General features: G+C 42.6%; 1 protein-coding gene across 1 annotated transcript in view; it reads right to left on the bottom strand.

The window, feature by feature from the left end:
- The window catches only part of VPS33A (VPS33A core subunit of CORVET and HOPS complexes), a 164549-nt gene that overhangs the window by 52034 nt on the left and 96236 nt on the right, over positions 1–16279 (bottom strand). The window contains exon 6 of the mRNA XM_086942966.1: positions 14518–14692. Within this exon, the coding sequence (XP_086799092.1) occupies positions 14518–14692 (175 nt within the window). The remainder of the gene's footprint in view (positions 1–14517; positions 14693–16279) is intronic.

The raw sequence follows: 16279 nt of genomic DNA, 5'->3' as shown, positions 1-16279 counted from the left end.
TTGTGTTTCTTGGGTCTGGGGAATGAGCCTAGTATGCGCTCCTCCCATGTATGTAATTGGGGTCTGTCAGTGTAGGTCGCCAGTGCGGTCCTCACATCCTACCAGTATAGTTGTAGCGTGGGACAGAACCACATCAGGTGTAGGAAGTTGGCGCCCACCTGTGTGCATCAAGGGCATGCTGAGTTGGCTAGTTGAGAGTAGTTGTTCAGTTTGTCTGGAGACAGGTATGCCCTGTGTGTGATATACGTCTGTATAAGTTGAAACTTGGCATTTCTTGGTATCTGCATGGAGCTGGCCAGGATTGTGTTCCATTCACCATCCGTCCATGGAGTTCCCCTGTCCCCCTCCCACCACTTGAGCAGAGATGTCATGGGTTGTGTCATGGGTTGTAGATTGTGAGTTAGTATAGCCTCTGTCAGTCAATGTACTATGTGTCTACCATTGCCCATTACGTATAAATATTGAATCAGCAGATGGATTTCTGATTCAGAGTTTATGTCTCCCCATGCCGATGTAAGTGATCGAGTTGTGTAGCAGGAATTGGCCTGCTGGCAAGTCCTACTCACAAGACAGTCTATTGAAAGGTATCAAAGTGCAGTCGGCGTACAGGTCACCAAGTGTGTGTATATCTCGGCCGCGTGCCAGTGTGTAAGTGCACTTTTTAGGTTGCCCATTTTGTTTCTCGGGGTCCCCAGGAGAGGCAGTGCTGAGGCATATGGAATTGTGTTCCTGGTGAGGTATAGGCTGCCTTTGAGACAACGATGAGCTAAAGCTAAGTAGATCGGTGACGGAATGGGGGTTTTAGCCATTGGGTGAAACAAATGGTAAATCTGGGATTGTGACCATGATGGTTGTGCTGTAGCTGTGTCGTTTAAATTCAGCCCACCAAGCCACTTCGTCACCCACTGCAGCTGTGCTGCCAAGTAATAGAGTTGGAAAATTGTGCTTCATGTGGGTGACACTCCATGCGATCTTAATGATTTTCAGGACAACAGCTGATTAGATAGAGAGCATGGAAAGTTTAAAAAACGGGTTGAGATTTCCCTAAATACAGGCAAACGTTATGATATATATTTGTATTATAATTAGGGCTCCCGGTTTTATAGTATTTTTTTATTTTTGCCATTTCCGTCTGTATTTATCCATATTTATTTTTGGCTCATTTTATCTGTATTTATCCATGTTTATTTTGGGTTTTGTGGAAACTTATATGAAAATGTGCAAATTTTAATATCAACCTTGTGCATATTTATTGCTGTTAAAGCATTTTTACTAAAAAATTCAGTTTTTTAACCCCCTTATCTATCAATCCACACATCTATTAGCCTAGCAGTCATGGCAGACAGTATTTAGAATTTCTCAAAAAGCAACCCAATTACCGTTTTTATCCACATTTAAAAATAAATACAGACATGAAAATGAACGTTTTCGGTATGTGTTTATCTGTAAAATCAGTAAAAACGGAAAACAGGGAGCCTTAATTATAATACTGATATTTACATGTTGGTGTCGTGTTTCACTATATTTGGCTGTTTAGTTTGCTAAAATGCGATAAGCAGAAAAGTATGTGTGCATATTTATCAGTAAAATAAATGTGTCAATAAACCATTTTACAATTACATTGATTCTCAAAACATAAAATAAATATGGATAAATGCAAATAAGGTGGCCAAAAAATAAATATGGATAAATACAGACGGAAATGTTAAAACAATAAATACCATAAAACCGGGAGCCCTAGTTATAACCCTCTAAAAAGCACTTATAGAGTGAAAATAGTGGGGTAGATGAAGACAGTAGTTCCACAGAAAAGCCAAAGTGTAAATTGTGAGAATGGAAAAAGGAGAATACGAAACATATGGACATCTGTGACTAGAAACTTAGTTTAAGGAAATAAATAGGTGTATGCCTTTTATTACTTTGGTATTTGGAAACAGTTCAAAGAATACGGATTTTAAAAAGCAACTTAAGGAGCTGAACTTACTTCCCAAATGGAGTTTTGTATTTTTAGACCTGCCCGACACTTTCTGAAGACTTGTGTGACATGATTAACAGTCCTCAACACAGCCATTTCTGCTCAACAAAAAAAAGTTGCTTCTGAAGAACTCCAGGTGTACATGTTGGCCCGTTACAGAACCTGCCACCCAAGTACACCAAGGCGTCCCAATCTCTAGTTTTCATTCGCTGCCGAGTAGGTGTCCAAGGCACACATGGTGGGCAGGTCATCTCAATGAAGGGGGATTAAACACTACCAGTATTTAATTTAAGTGAGCAACTTGTATTTACCCATATATACCGCACCTTTCTTTTCTTTCAGAGATGTAATAATATTTTAAAGCGCCCACCCTCATGGTAGGAGGGAAAGAAGGAACCCCACTATAGAGAAGAACGTTAACCATGAAAATCAATAAGAGACGGCTCAGAGAGAAAAAAAAAGATCCTACGACCAGCGTTCACTAGGAGTTGGTTAAGTAGTTCCACTATGCTTCTCCAAATCGAGAAAGGAAAGAGGAGGATGACCAAAAAGAAAAGAAGGCGGTGCTCACAAGATTACAAACAATCCATACTTCAATACACTAAGACAGTGGCCCGCAATGTAAAGCATTACAAGAGACCATGCCAGACCTACCGGGTATTTTTGAGGCCATTCATCCTTTTCTTCCAAAGCAGGAAATGACCACATACGCGTCCTTTTATAAGTGGACTATCTTGTCATTTTGCATTATGCCTCACTTCAGCGCCAACATAAATTGAATGCTCTTAATCTGAATTCTAGCATTAATAGAACTACAATTAATATGGAAAACAGAAAAAGTGATTAAAATGTCATTCAAACACGATGGTGGCTTACAGGTAGGAAAATTAAGTTAGGCTGGTGTGAACAGGGTTACCCTATGGAGCCGGTCTATCTTTGAGTTCACGTAGGAACAAAGGTTCATCACATATGTATTTTCTTTTAGCAATAAATGATTTGCTTATGAAACAAAGTATCATCTTACCATCCATATAATGCATGTTAATCTTTATATATAGCTGTCCTTTTCAATTCTATTGAATTGCCTGCTGTTTTTTATGTTGTAATTAAATTAACACTTTTTGAGCGTACCCAGAAGAAAATAGACAATGCTGATACTGGACCAGCCCCTAACTGGAAGACGACTAATGCATGATGTGGCTGAAAAACAACATGTCCAAGCATGCATGGTCTTATGCCCAGGAGTAACACTGCTCCACATCAGCAGGCTGTGATGTTTCACAGGTGTTGTTCAGAGCAGCATCTTCTTCTCATTGCCTAAGAATTGCAGAGAAGATACATAGTCTCAAATAGACTGGTTGGCCTCTGTTACTATTCCTAACATTGCGACGTTTCATATGTGCATACATTGACTACAGGCATATGGTCCAAGGAAGTGCTCTTCACCAATAGCACCATAAATATTTTCTGAAATATTGGGCTATAGTCCTCAGAACTGTTTTCAAAGACCAAGCAGGCAAAACCAATTGGTCAATGACCAATGCAAGACAATCACCATTTTCAAAGCCTTCACACTCCCTTGATTTCCATTTCTTTATAGTAAGCTGCAATTAGCAAAACTGGGCAGACAGTAGATTTGAGGCACCCATGTCGTGTGGATCATAGGTGCTGCTGAAGGGGGCATGCAAACATCAGTATAACAAGGGCGCCAACTGTGGGTAGAGCAAGGCAGTGTATGACCTGGCTGCAGATAGGGAGCCACTAACATTCTTGCAGAAAGGAGAATCTCACTTCTCTTCAAGACAAAAGTAAGGTTGAGGAGAATAAAACAGGTGGAAAATGGACGTCTCTACAGTCCATGAAGCCTTGGGCCTCCCACTGATCCATGCACAAAAGTCAACGTGTAGCATGCTGTTTATTTTAAGGATCTTTGCCATTTTTTTGATGGCAAACATTATCTCACCTGGGAACACAATCAAGTTCTTTTGTTCCACACATCATTAATACTTTATGTCTGTGTTTGGTGAGTGATGGCATTTTATACTGCAGTAACTTTGTAGCACTACTGGTAGTTGAAGGACGCATTTGTAAGATAGAGTACGCTCAGTGAACATATATATGTTGCGCAAACACCATTCATCTGTCAACAGTCATGTCAACTTTAACTCCTACTGTGCAGACACAAACTGCAAACATCCACAAGCCCACCTGTGTACTTGATTACAACAATTACATAGGTTGAGTGGATAAAAATGCACACGTTCTTTAACCATATAATGCCACCTGCAAAACTTGCACCTGGAATACGAAGTTGGCTACACATGCAATTCAGACAGCAATATACAATAGGTATGTTTCTACTGGCAGACCGCCATGGGAAGTCTGATGCCCTTGCTTGACTTTCAGTTCAGGATTATTGAAAGCATTACAGCTGTATAAAGCAGTAGCCGCAACTAAATCTGTTGTGGAGGATGTTGCAAGGCTACATGAATGACACTTTACTGAGTGCATTACTGCAACAGAGGGGAACAAGTTGGATGGTCTATCAGCTGTGTTATGAATACATTATAGTCAATGCACCTGCAACAGCAAGTTTCCCTTCATGCCACTTTAGTTTGTACCCAGTCATATGCAAATCAGCCTTGAACCTGCTCCAATCACAATAGACCAGCCGAACTGCCACACCAGGTCCTCCCTGAACCAGATAATAAGCAACCCAGGACCGGTTTTGCCCGTATTATGGGATCATCAGCCCTATACAGCTTGATTCCAGTGGCACAATAAGCCTGGGGCCCACGACTGGGCATACCCGTCGCACTTAGGGCGGAACTGCAACAAGGTGATGGACTGAATGCTTGAATTAATCACAGCCACTGGGAATTGCGCGGGGCAGCATACCAATCCATCGCTTAGATTAATTAAGGCATTCCATTCATCACTGTAACTTATTGTGTCGACCTAAGAGGGACGGGCATACTCAGACGTGGGTCCCGTGCACAGTTGCTGGGAACTTAACTGGACCCAGCTGATGACCCCATACATAGGGTGCAACCCGTCCTGGGTGACTTGTGTTCTGGTTCAGGTAGGACCGGCGTTGGCAGTTTGGCCTGGACTGTTCCTACTGCAGCAGTATGAATACGGATTTGCATATAGCTGGGTCCAAACTGAGGTGGCATGGTGTACAAAAGGACAATGTTTTGGGAAGCGACCCAAGTGATTACAAGTGATTGAGATTAATTTAAGCATTCTATCCATCATTGTTTTGTATACTTATTGTGTTGCTCTAAGTGGGACGGGCATGTCTAGATGTGGGACCCGTGCATGCTGTGTCACTGGAACCAAGATATACCCAACTGATGAGCCCTTAACTAGGGCGAAATCATCCTGGATTGCTTGTGTTCCTGATCAGGGAGGACTTCACTTGGCCGTGTGGGCTGAACTGGTCCTGCTGGAGCAGGGTGAAGAGTGATTTGCATATATCTGGTTCCAAACTGAGGTGAAATGATGTGCAAAATAATGATAGATTGGGATGTGGCCCTAGTGATTACCAGTGGCTGAGATTAATTCAAGCATTCTATCCATCACTGTTTTGTATATTTATTATAGTCAATGTACTGCACATAAATGTGGACATGCACCATGTTTTGATGAAGTATCCTGTCCACCAAATCCCAAGTCCCTTGGGAGTTTCTGGACGTAATCTTTAGGGAACTTAGGAGAGTCTGCCCGAGCAATGTTTACCCCAGTTTTGAAAGGTAGTTATGCTCAAACTCTATGTGTACTAGGTCACAGTGCATCCGCAGACACCCCCAAGTTACATCTACACACTGAAAGGAATTGTATCTAGTGCAGCGAGTGCGCTGAAGGCACATGAAAGACAAGTGTACCTGAGCTTATGCAGGCTGCTATGGGGAGGTAGCACATGCACTGTAGTAATCGGGACCCAGAGTGAAACAGAAACATAATGAGGTATTTAGAGCTTAGCACAGGCTTGTTTTGATAGGGATCTCATGTAAGCAGAAGGTAGATGGTCAAGTGAGGAGTGACGCATAAAACAGCTCCTAACAAAGCAATAATTGGCTGGTAGTATGTGGAATCACCACTGCGTATGGCCGTTGGCTGCTGGTATGTGTGGCTGTCGGCTGGATGGAGATGTGTTTGCATGCATGTTGGCTGATTGCTAAGAGAGTGGCAGAATGATTAATGTTTCAGTCCTGAGGGTGTATCAGCGTAGTGGGCCCTTAAATGGCAGTGGTTTGTTGATGTTAGTGTTGTGTTGTGCCTCTGACTGGTGGCGTCAATGGCTTTGTTAGGTACACATGAAAGGCATGTCAATAGACCGTAAAGTGGCTTGTGCTTACCATGGCTTTGTGGCTCACAACCTGTATTTCATGGGCTCAGTTTTTGATACTCAAATTATGTTATTAACATAGATTCATCAGATTTGATTTGAATTAATAGTTCTAAGCTGTGGTCCAAACGGAATTCATGTGGGGCTGAACAAGGCCTACTGAAGATTTTAATTGAATTACACAGCGATACATGGATAAGGGTGAAACTATCTGAGTTGATCCCAGAAACTAATACTACTCAGTTTATTCATCTCTGACCTAACTGGGATTTCACAAGACAGGGGAGATCCACGTAAATTGTCAGATGCAACAAATCATATTTTGTTTTTTTGCAATACATAGGGGTTGTAACCCTGCCAAAGCATGAAAGGCGGAAGGATAATTTGCTCCAACAACTATATTTCTGGTTTATAACAACACCCAGTAAACATAAAGGTGAAATAAACAAATAACACACAGACAGTTCCCGGTCTCCACATTTGAGCAAACGGTGCATTCGTTGTAGCGTGCATTATCAAACATGTCAGCATATCTATTTTCAAACACACATTGGGAATAGTGAAGCTCAAGAAAAGCAGTGCCATTCTAGGGGTCTATCTCGGCCAAAGGGGGAAGGTCGATTCCATGATAGTCCACCCATTAAGTCCATATTTTGCGATGTTTCGCAGGGCACCCTCGGGCCTCAAAAACAGCAATCTCAACCCCCATACATTTATCTACCTTAGTTTTCCATTTGCCTAAATTCTGGGGAGATGTTGCCTTCCACATTTGCGCTACGTCCCTCTTGGCCACAGTGAGAGCTAAAAACAGTAGGTGCTGTTTGTACCTATTTCCCCAATATCATCTGTCGAATGTAACAAGAAGAGTCGTGGATCTGGTGAGAGGTCCCATGACAGCACCTCGTGGAGGCATGATCTGATCCGACGTTCTAAGTGGATGATTTAGTGATTCTATCCACCTCATAGATTGGCTTACAAACTCAATTAAATAGGGTATTTTCTTTTACTAAAGATAACAATCTGCAAATCAACACCAATAAGACAAAGATTATGATCCTGGTATATAGGTCCTAGTAAAATCGACTTGGTACCAACATACACATACTTGGAAAACAAACTCAGCGGGAAGGCCCACTTAAAGCATTTAAAAAATAGAGTGGCATTAATACAAGGAGCAAAAAAGAGATCTGCTTTAAAAAATGGAGGGGGAGTGAAAAGTCTCGCACTTTTAGTTGCAAATTCTGAACTAGCCCCAGTACTTCTGTATTGGTCCGTCTGCTGGACCCCAGCACAGTTAGTAAGGCTGAAACTGTGTCCCTGAGCTGCATTAGGAAATTGTATGAAACTCAACTTCACAAAACCAACCAAGATTGGAATACGGCATTGTAGTCCTGCAGCCAAGGGCCACAATGAATCATATTAATAATCTTACTGATTGCTACTCAGCACAACAAAGTTTCACACCACCTCGTTGCATCAAACAAGATGACCCCATTTCCCCGTAATGTTCCTCTCTTTTGTAATGTCGATATATCCTTCCACCCATACGTACTGTGATGTATAATTTACCCAGTCCTCTGTATTGTATTACTAGCTGATGTATGTTTAATAAAAAGATTTATACAAATTGAAAAATAAATAAATAAAAAGCTGTTCAAGCCTGCCACTGTTGCACCGCTAACAGAACATTCCAAGAAAATCGACTTGGCCATTCACCATTTGTTGGATTTAAGGGACATTTACAAAATGACCGAATCAGCCTGGATGGGGTTGCTAAAACAGGTAATACAATTATCTGGCTGCCTACCACACATTGAGAGGTCAAGCATACATAAGAATACACAGTACATGCTGGCATCAACTTCTTTGCTGCAACAACCATATATTGATTTTAACATGGAGTACTGAGAAGGAAAACATTATACTTAAGTTTAAGACTTTTTTTTAATTTACCCTTGTAACAATTCGATGAATAAGCATCACAGAGTCGACAGTATGTGCCAGTTATTCCATGTGGGGCCAGAAACCTTGGAACTTATCTTGTGCCTTTGTCCTGAGCGCCTTGATCCCAGTAGGAAGTACTTGAAACATATTTGTAATTATAAGGGAGTTAGAACTATCACTGAAGCACGGTTTCATTTTTTTCAGAGGTTACCTTCAAAAAGCCGTTGGCCATCTAACTATTTGTCTCAAGCAATTAGGCGATGGGAAGCTTTCTAGACAGAGAGAAATTTACTATAACAGGGGTTTTGATGGTTGCTTTTTTACATAATATGTTGTTCAGTTTTATGGAGGTACATTTGTATGTATTGTATTGAATTAGATTTTACATGGTATTGGGTTTATGTTGTACCGCTTTTATGTGCTGTTTCTTTGTCACTTACAGAGGTACATTTGCTTGTATTCTATTAAATTACATTTTACAAAATATTGGATTTTATATTGTATGTGGTTTTTAAAGAGAATTGAGACAAAGTATATTATTTACTTAGATTTGATTTTGTGAAATCATTGGCTAATAGTATTGGGTATTTGGAATTTTACTCAATGACTTCTAGTTCCAAAAGTAGTTGTTATGAACCTGTATTTTTGTACCAGTCCCATTGGGGAAAACAGGACAGGAAATGTCCCTCATATCTTCATTATGTTTTTTAGCCGTCGCTGTCAGTGTGCACGTGGTTTTGTAGGACAGAATTTTTTTTACAGTGAGAGACATTTTAGGGGCGATCCTAAACATGTTACAATATTGAAGTCCGTCGCATCTACCAGCATTGTGCTTACACAGTGGTAAATTTTCAGCACGTCCTAGAATACTTACAAAATTCTTTACCAAATTGCCGTCAGACTTGACAATGGTATTTTGGCACTTGTCAACTAGCCCTAATGGAAGATTAACAACCCCTGGCATTTTTGAAAACTGAACACCCAGAAGAGTGCAGATTGGTGTTACTGCCTCAATCCCAATACCTCTTCTTACCCACAATGGCTTGCAAAATTCAAACTTTTGCCTTTAATCACAGTTTTCCCTACCATTTATTTACGGAAACCTGCAGAACCTGCAGAGGTCCACAAAATTCCTACCACCCAGTTTTCTGGAAACGCTTTCTTGTACTTTTACTGTGCTAAAGAATTGCCGGGGGGCTTTATTCTCTGGAAAGCCTCCCTGTGCTTTATTGCCTGGGAAGTTCTCTTGCACTTCCTCGATGGGAAATGTCCTGGTGCTACCTAGGGTGACCAACCGTCCGTAAATTTCACAGACCATCCTTAATTTGGACCTCACATCCGTTGTCCGTGAGGATCTCTTTTACGCAAGCCTTTTGTCTATAATTTTGGGCCTTGCAGGGAGCAAAGCTGTTCCCCTCCGAGAGACCTCAGTTCCCTGATGGGGCCGCCTCGCACTCATCGTCGGTGCACATGAGCAGCCCAACCCCGCCCATTGTCATTCTGTATGCAGCTGATTGTCACATACAGAATGACAATAGGCTAGTTTGGGGTATTACAGCATGTGGTGGGCCTCCTCCTGCTAGAGCCCAGGGCAGGGCATTCTGTTAGGGTAAAATGGAAGAAATGTACAAACCAAATGTACAAAAATACCCATGCTGCTATGTGCCATTTCATAAAAAGAAGCTGGCTAAAGAAGTTAAGAGGTTAAAGTTCTTACACAGTCTCATCATTTCAGAGCTGAAGCATTTTTAATATAATATACAACGAAGCCATATGCTGATTTTTTATTTATTTTTTGCAACTAACATCCACTGACAAAGCCAATATTCATGGCTTGTTGTAGGTCTAATGTTTCTGGATGCAATGATAGAAACAGCAAAATACCAGTCAGGCGGCACATTATGCTCAGCACATATTTTTAGCTTAGGTGTTTTAAGCCACGCCCTTAATTACATCAGACACGCCCCTTGGAGAGACGCTCAGTTTTTTCAACCCACTTAAAGCCCTGGAAACAACACCATGTTACAGTCACCTCAGTCCTGCCACGGGGCATCATGCATGACTCATGACTTCCAAGTTTTCAGATGGCCTATGTGCAGGGACATAGTGAACCGTCCCTCCCCCACCCCGCCCCTTGCTTTACAAACTACAACGAGGGTGAAGTTCTTTATGGGCCTCTTCTGTCTGTAACTAAGTAGACAAAGGCTCAACTCGTAATTAATGTGAAAAGATGGGTGAGTGAATAAGTGAAGGAATGAGTAAATGGCTGGATGGATTAGTGAAAGGATGCGTAGATGGGTGGGTGGAAGGGTAGGTGGGTGGAAGGGTAGGTGGGTGGAAGGGTAGATGGGTGGAAGGGTAGATGGGTGGGTGGAAGGGTAGATGGATGGGTAAAAGGCTGGATGGATAGGTAAAAGGCTGGATGGATAAGTAAAAGCATGGATGGATAAGTAAAAGCATGGATGGATGAGTGAAATGGTGGATGATGGGCGAGTGAATGGGTGGATGGATGAGAGAAATGATGAATGAATGGATGAGTGAAAGGGTGGATGTAAGGATTGACGAGTGAATGAAAGGGAGGGTAGATAGACACAAAGATGGATAGAGGAGTGAAAGGGTGGATGGATGAGAGGGTGGATGGATGAGTGATGGGGTCAATGGATGGTTTCATGAGTGGTAGAGTAAATGAATGAGTGGGTGGATGGGTGAAGGGTGAATAGAAGGATGGGTGGCTAAGTGAAAGGGGAATGGTGAGAGAAAGGGAGGATGGATGGATGAGTGAAAGCATGGATGAATAATTGGCAGAATAGATAGGTGAATGGGTTCCTGGAAGAGTGAGAAGAATGTATTGATGGATGAGTGAAAGAATCCATACATGAGTGAAAGGGAGGGTGGAGAGCTGGAAGAAAGGATGGATGAGTGAAAAGCTGAATGGGTGGACGGATGAGTGACTGGGTGGATGGATGAGTAAGTGAAAGGATTGAGGGATGGGTAAAAGGTTAAATGGTTGGATGGAAGAGTGAAAGGATGTTTGGGTGAATAGGTGGATGGATGAATGAAAGTGTGGATGGAGGGATGGATGAGTGAAATGATGGATGAAAGGATAGATGATGGATAGGTTTGCAAATGGTTGAAAAGGTTTGGATATGGATGGGTACACAGATGGAAGGGCATAATGAATGGTGAAAGACTGAATGATGGATGAAAGAATTAATAGATGACAGAATATGGAAGTTTGATGGAAGGATGAATGGCTAGTTCCATGGATAAGAGAGCTCTTCTGGTGAGGGTTGTGATGACTTACTTTGTTTTCTTGGTGCCATTAGAGCTTTAGTTCAAAGTGGGAGATATTCAAATGCTCCGGCTACTCCCTTGCCTATGTATTCTGTATTTGCTGTGTGCTTATGTGTGGGATCTATACATCATGTATATGGCATTTTGAGTGACACCCAACTGCTACGTGAATGTTACACTAGTAATTGTAAATGTTTGCTTGTTTTGTTTTAGGTGTAAGGGTTTAGGGAGAGCTTCATAGTACCATGAGCTGTGCTTGAGATGTAAATTGTGTTTATAGCAATAGGCAAGGCGTCAAAAATAAACTATGTAATAGTGTAGACAGTGACTTCTTTAAGAAAGCCGCAGGGAAAAGCACCGTTGTGACGTCCGTCAGCTAGTGCAACTCTCTGCAAAGCCCCCATAAGCAAAGTTAGATTGCATATTTTAAGTTCCATTTGCTGAAACACCCATAATGCGTTCCTTATAGCGGGGTCATCACAGCAATCCTCCTTTTAGTTCATCTGTGTGTGCCGCTTTACATCTCACATGTAAAGCGACTATTAACAAAGGCTATCCGAGCAGATCTTCCTGATCACTTCTCTCACCAAACATGCCTGCTCAGGACCATGAGTTGTAAACAAAATATCAGACTGGACAACCCAGTGCAGTAACCATATAAATACATTATTATCATATGAAAGACCTGCATAGTTGCTCAAAGCTGCGCACATACTGAAAAAACGCGAAGTGCAAGATTGTCTCAACCTAATATAAACTTATTTTGAATCGTACTTAAGTGGTAGTCTAGTTACTAACTTTTATACTATAGAGCAACTTCCTCTGATGTGTCTGTAAAACGTATCTTTTGTCCTGAATTTTGACCTTCTGTCCTGAATTTTTGTCCTGAATTTTGACCCTTTGTACTGAAGTTTTAAACTTACCGTCCTGAATTTGTACCCATGCCAGTTGGTCACCCTAGTGCTACCTGCAACTTCGGCAGGCACCGCCAGCCGAGCACAGCTGTGAGGCCTCCGAGGGAGAAAGACCTTGAGAGACCAGAACGTGCTGAAAGTGTTGTTCTTTCTCCTTCCCCCTGGGCACAGGAGAAGTGCTCCTTGTAATCCCTGAACACTCTGAAAGCGGCGTGAGGTACCTCATGGTCAGCGCCTCCGGCCCGGGCGCCATAGGGAGCTATGAACGTCAGAGGCAACCACAACAAGCTGGGTGCGTGCGCCTCAGCCGCCAAGAGACCAAACAGCTGCGTGTCTCCCCGTCCTCCTGAAAGTGAGCCGCAGCTTCTTCCCCGATGACGCAGGCCCAACAGCAAGGTCTGTCGACATTCAAGGAAGGAAGTCTGCATGCGGGAGCTGCTCTGGGGCACCTCGCATGCAGGAAGTAAGTCTACAATCTGGAGCAGCTCTGGGGCATCTCGCAGTCCACCTCATGTTTGTGGGTGGCCGCCCTTTTGTCCATGGTAACAGTGGGGAATCTAGGGAGGTCCCCACGCCAGCCTCCACTAAGTGTTCCCCACCTCTCCGGTACAAGTAGGAACGAACTGTGGCTGGACGTGGGCAGTCTTGTAGGGCAGATCCCAAATGGAGGCCCTCATCGCCCCCCTTTCCAGCTGCCTGCGGAAGCCGGTAAGATTACTGTAGTCCTGCTAAAAGGCCCGTAGGGGCTGCTACATCCTGCACCTGGAGCCCAGTTGCCATATAACCTACAAAAGAAGCACAGAAGTACTGTGGCTTCATGAGTAGGGTGATTTATGTGTGGTAAAACCTACATGTTGTGCAGTGGCAGCCGGCACGTATCAGTTGGAGGGGGGTGGAAGAGGAAGGGGAAGGGGAATGTAAAAAAATAAAAACAAGAGCTGCAGGTCAGCGCCCAGACCAGGAGTTGGGGCCTGGGTATGTTCTCAACCCAGACTGTAATGCAGTCTGGATGGAAAACATGAAAAGTGTGCATGACTGTTTAGCCGGCCCCAGACGGCCAGCCAGAGCGTTATGCGCACATCAGTGTGCTCACTACTGCTCCCCCTGCCCTGCTCTGAGAGCGGAGCAGCCCTGCCCGCTCACTCACTCACTCACTCGCCAAACAGCTAGTACAAATAAGATGATAATAACTTCCAGTTATAATAATTTTATATTTCCTTTAGTCCCACGGCTTAAAAGCAGTGGGGCGACGCTCCTCCGCCTTAGCCGCATTATTAACCCGGCGCCGCCACTGATGCTGTGTCATGGTTAATAATGTAGGTGTGTTCCTACAGTGCATGGACAGGCTAACGTATCTTATGGCATGGGCTGCATACTATTGTCAGTGATGGTGTAAGGTGTTATTTTCATAATGTTTTATGACCTGTGCAACTTATAAGTATTTGCTTTATTGCCCTAAATGTGGTGTTTTGACAATTGCCTAGATGACAACGTGATTTATGATCTACGTATTGTCTTGGCAATAGGGGTAGCTGCTGTATTTGGGCCCAGGCACCACACAGGGAAGCCTACCAAAGCTAGATATTTTATTAAACCTAGACACCCAGGAAAGTCATGAGTAGTCTGCCTTGTGTGGATCCCACAACATTTTCTTACCCACAATGCCTATAAAACTAAACTTTGTCTAACAACACACATTTTGACATTTCTGTGATGTAAACTTTCAAAACCTGCACGGATCCACAAAATTCCTACCACCCAGCAATCCCACATTTCTCCCAATAAAAACAGTGCCATGCTTGGGAAGGGGTTCCAGGATATTTCCAATCAGGAAGTGAATTTGTCTGTCTAAATAAACAAAGACAAAAGCCGAGCTAAAATGAAGCCAAATAAGAAAAAAACACCAGCGAGGCAATTAAATAGTTGAGTTTGTGGAATGAGAAAAGACCGTCAGAGAAGGAAGCAAAAACGGATGAGAGGAGTGAATAAAACACAGGTTTCGCTGCATCACATTTATTGTAAGTTCTAGCAGGACTTACTGTTCTGGATCCCAAAGATTTCATCAATAAGTCCCTCGTACGTCAGCTGTGTAGCCAATGGCGTTAACATGTCTACATTCCGGTCAAGCAGCAACAGTGTATCAAAAACAGGAAATATGGAGTTCTGGCTCCCAGTGATTTCTCGCTTCATTCTGATCATCATATTTGCCACATGCTGGAAGTAAATATGTAATATTAGGTTCTAAGAGAAATAGAACTATCTGTTCATCAACCCCAACCAGAGTCCACAAACGCACAATATTTTGGCAATTCAAGGCCCAGGAGACTAAACACAAGCCTACGTTGCATTGCTAGACAAACTGAGTCATTGAGCTGGTAATTTTAACAAAAGCTACTATCGATCAGTGCTGGTTCAGAGCATTTACTCAAGAGTACCATGGTACACCATGGGCTGCGAGACCCAAATCAAACTGTTGAACACTAATAGAGAATCATATCACAGAGAGGAACTTGCAAAAGGAAAGACATGCTTTCCTTGGGACTTCAGTTCATACTGATGCCGATCGATGAAGGCACGGCAGTGAATTGGATTGTGGGGTTCTGACAGTAGATAATAAAACAGTTTGTAAATCTGGTTAACGGTTTCAAAAGAAATGTAAACCTGAAAATAGACAGCTTAATGCTCACATGCTGAACAAATGCTATTTCTGTTGAAGGGCAAAGCTTGGTGGTTTTCGATGCGCTAAGAAGATATTAAACACCCAGCCAGTGTCAAGGTTAAAGTACAGCTCTGCTACTGAAACCTGAAATGAGGTGGCCTGTAGTATCACTGAAAACAGAAGCTTTATTCCCTCTAGTTAAAAGGGGAAAGACCATTAAGAAGACTAGAAAAGCACTTTGGATAAAGTATAGATTTAATGGTAATGAGGCAGCAAAAGCAAAGAATCAGTCTTGAAGACAGTAGCCCTTGGTACTACAGTTTCTAAATATCAAGAACCACCTGCATCACAAACGTTCTGAAAAGTATCAGAAACTTTGCAGCACTCTAAGAGGAGAAGGGAGGAGCCCTACAGCATGCAATTGAGTTTTCTGGTAAATCTCTAATCCGGGTTAATTTTCTGATATGAATATCTTTCAAAAGGAAGTAAAGTTGAACAACTACTTTGCTGGAGTAAGTACAGGGTGCGTGATGTTCCTTTGTCAAACAGTTAAACTAAAACCATCCCATTGCTCAGAGGCTGGTCCAATTCGATCAGGACTGTAGGAGCGTTCTGCATTCCTGGTTGTTTCATTTTGGAAAAGGAGGAGCCATCACAGCAACGTGGTCTAGAAGAGACAATAAAGCTGGATTTCTTCTCTACATGGTGTTGGATAGGATCTCCCTGTGGAGTCAGTCCACTATTAAAGGACTTGTTGATTGCTAATAAGGAGCAAACATGGATGTGTTTGTATCACATCTGTAATGAGTACAGGCCACAGGAGTGGCTTCAGATGGAGGGTGAAAGAAGTGATAGAGGTGATCCGTGAGGGGTGTGGTCTTCAGGCCTTTTTGCTGATGTTCGACTGGCTGGGTCCTTGGTGGGTTGATACATATTCAACAGATTATTCTCAAGTCTTTGGCTGCTTTTGTTTTTTGGAAAAAAACACAGTTGATGGACAGAATGTAGAACAATGTCATACATTCACCCCAGTTTGTTTTTTGGGGCATGCCAATGAAATTGGACTTGTGAGAGTGCTGCGAGACTATCTGAAGCTGTGCATGACAACTAACTAAGACATGTCACACTACTTAGTCGCCCTT

This window comes from Lissotriton vulgaris, chromosome 11 (assembly GCF_964263255.1).
Source record: "Lissotriton vulgaris chromosome 11, aLisVul1.2, whole genome shotgun sequence".
Taxonomy (NCBI): domain Eukaryota; kingdom Metazoa; phylum Chordata; class Amphibia; order Caudata; family Salamandridae; genus Lissotriton; species Lissotriton vulgaris.
This window is presented reverse-complemented; position numbering and strand designations above follow the sequence as displayed.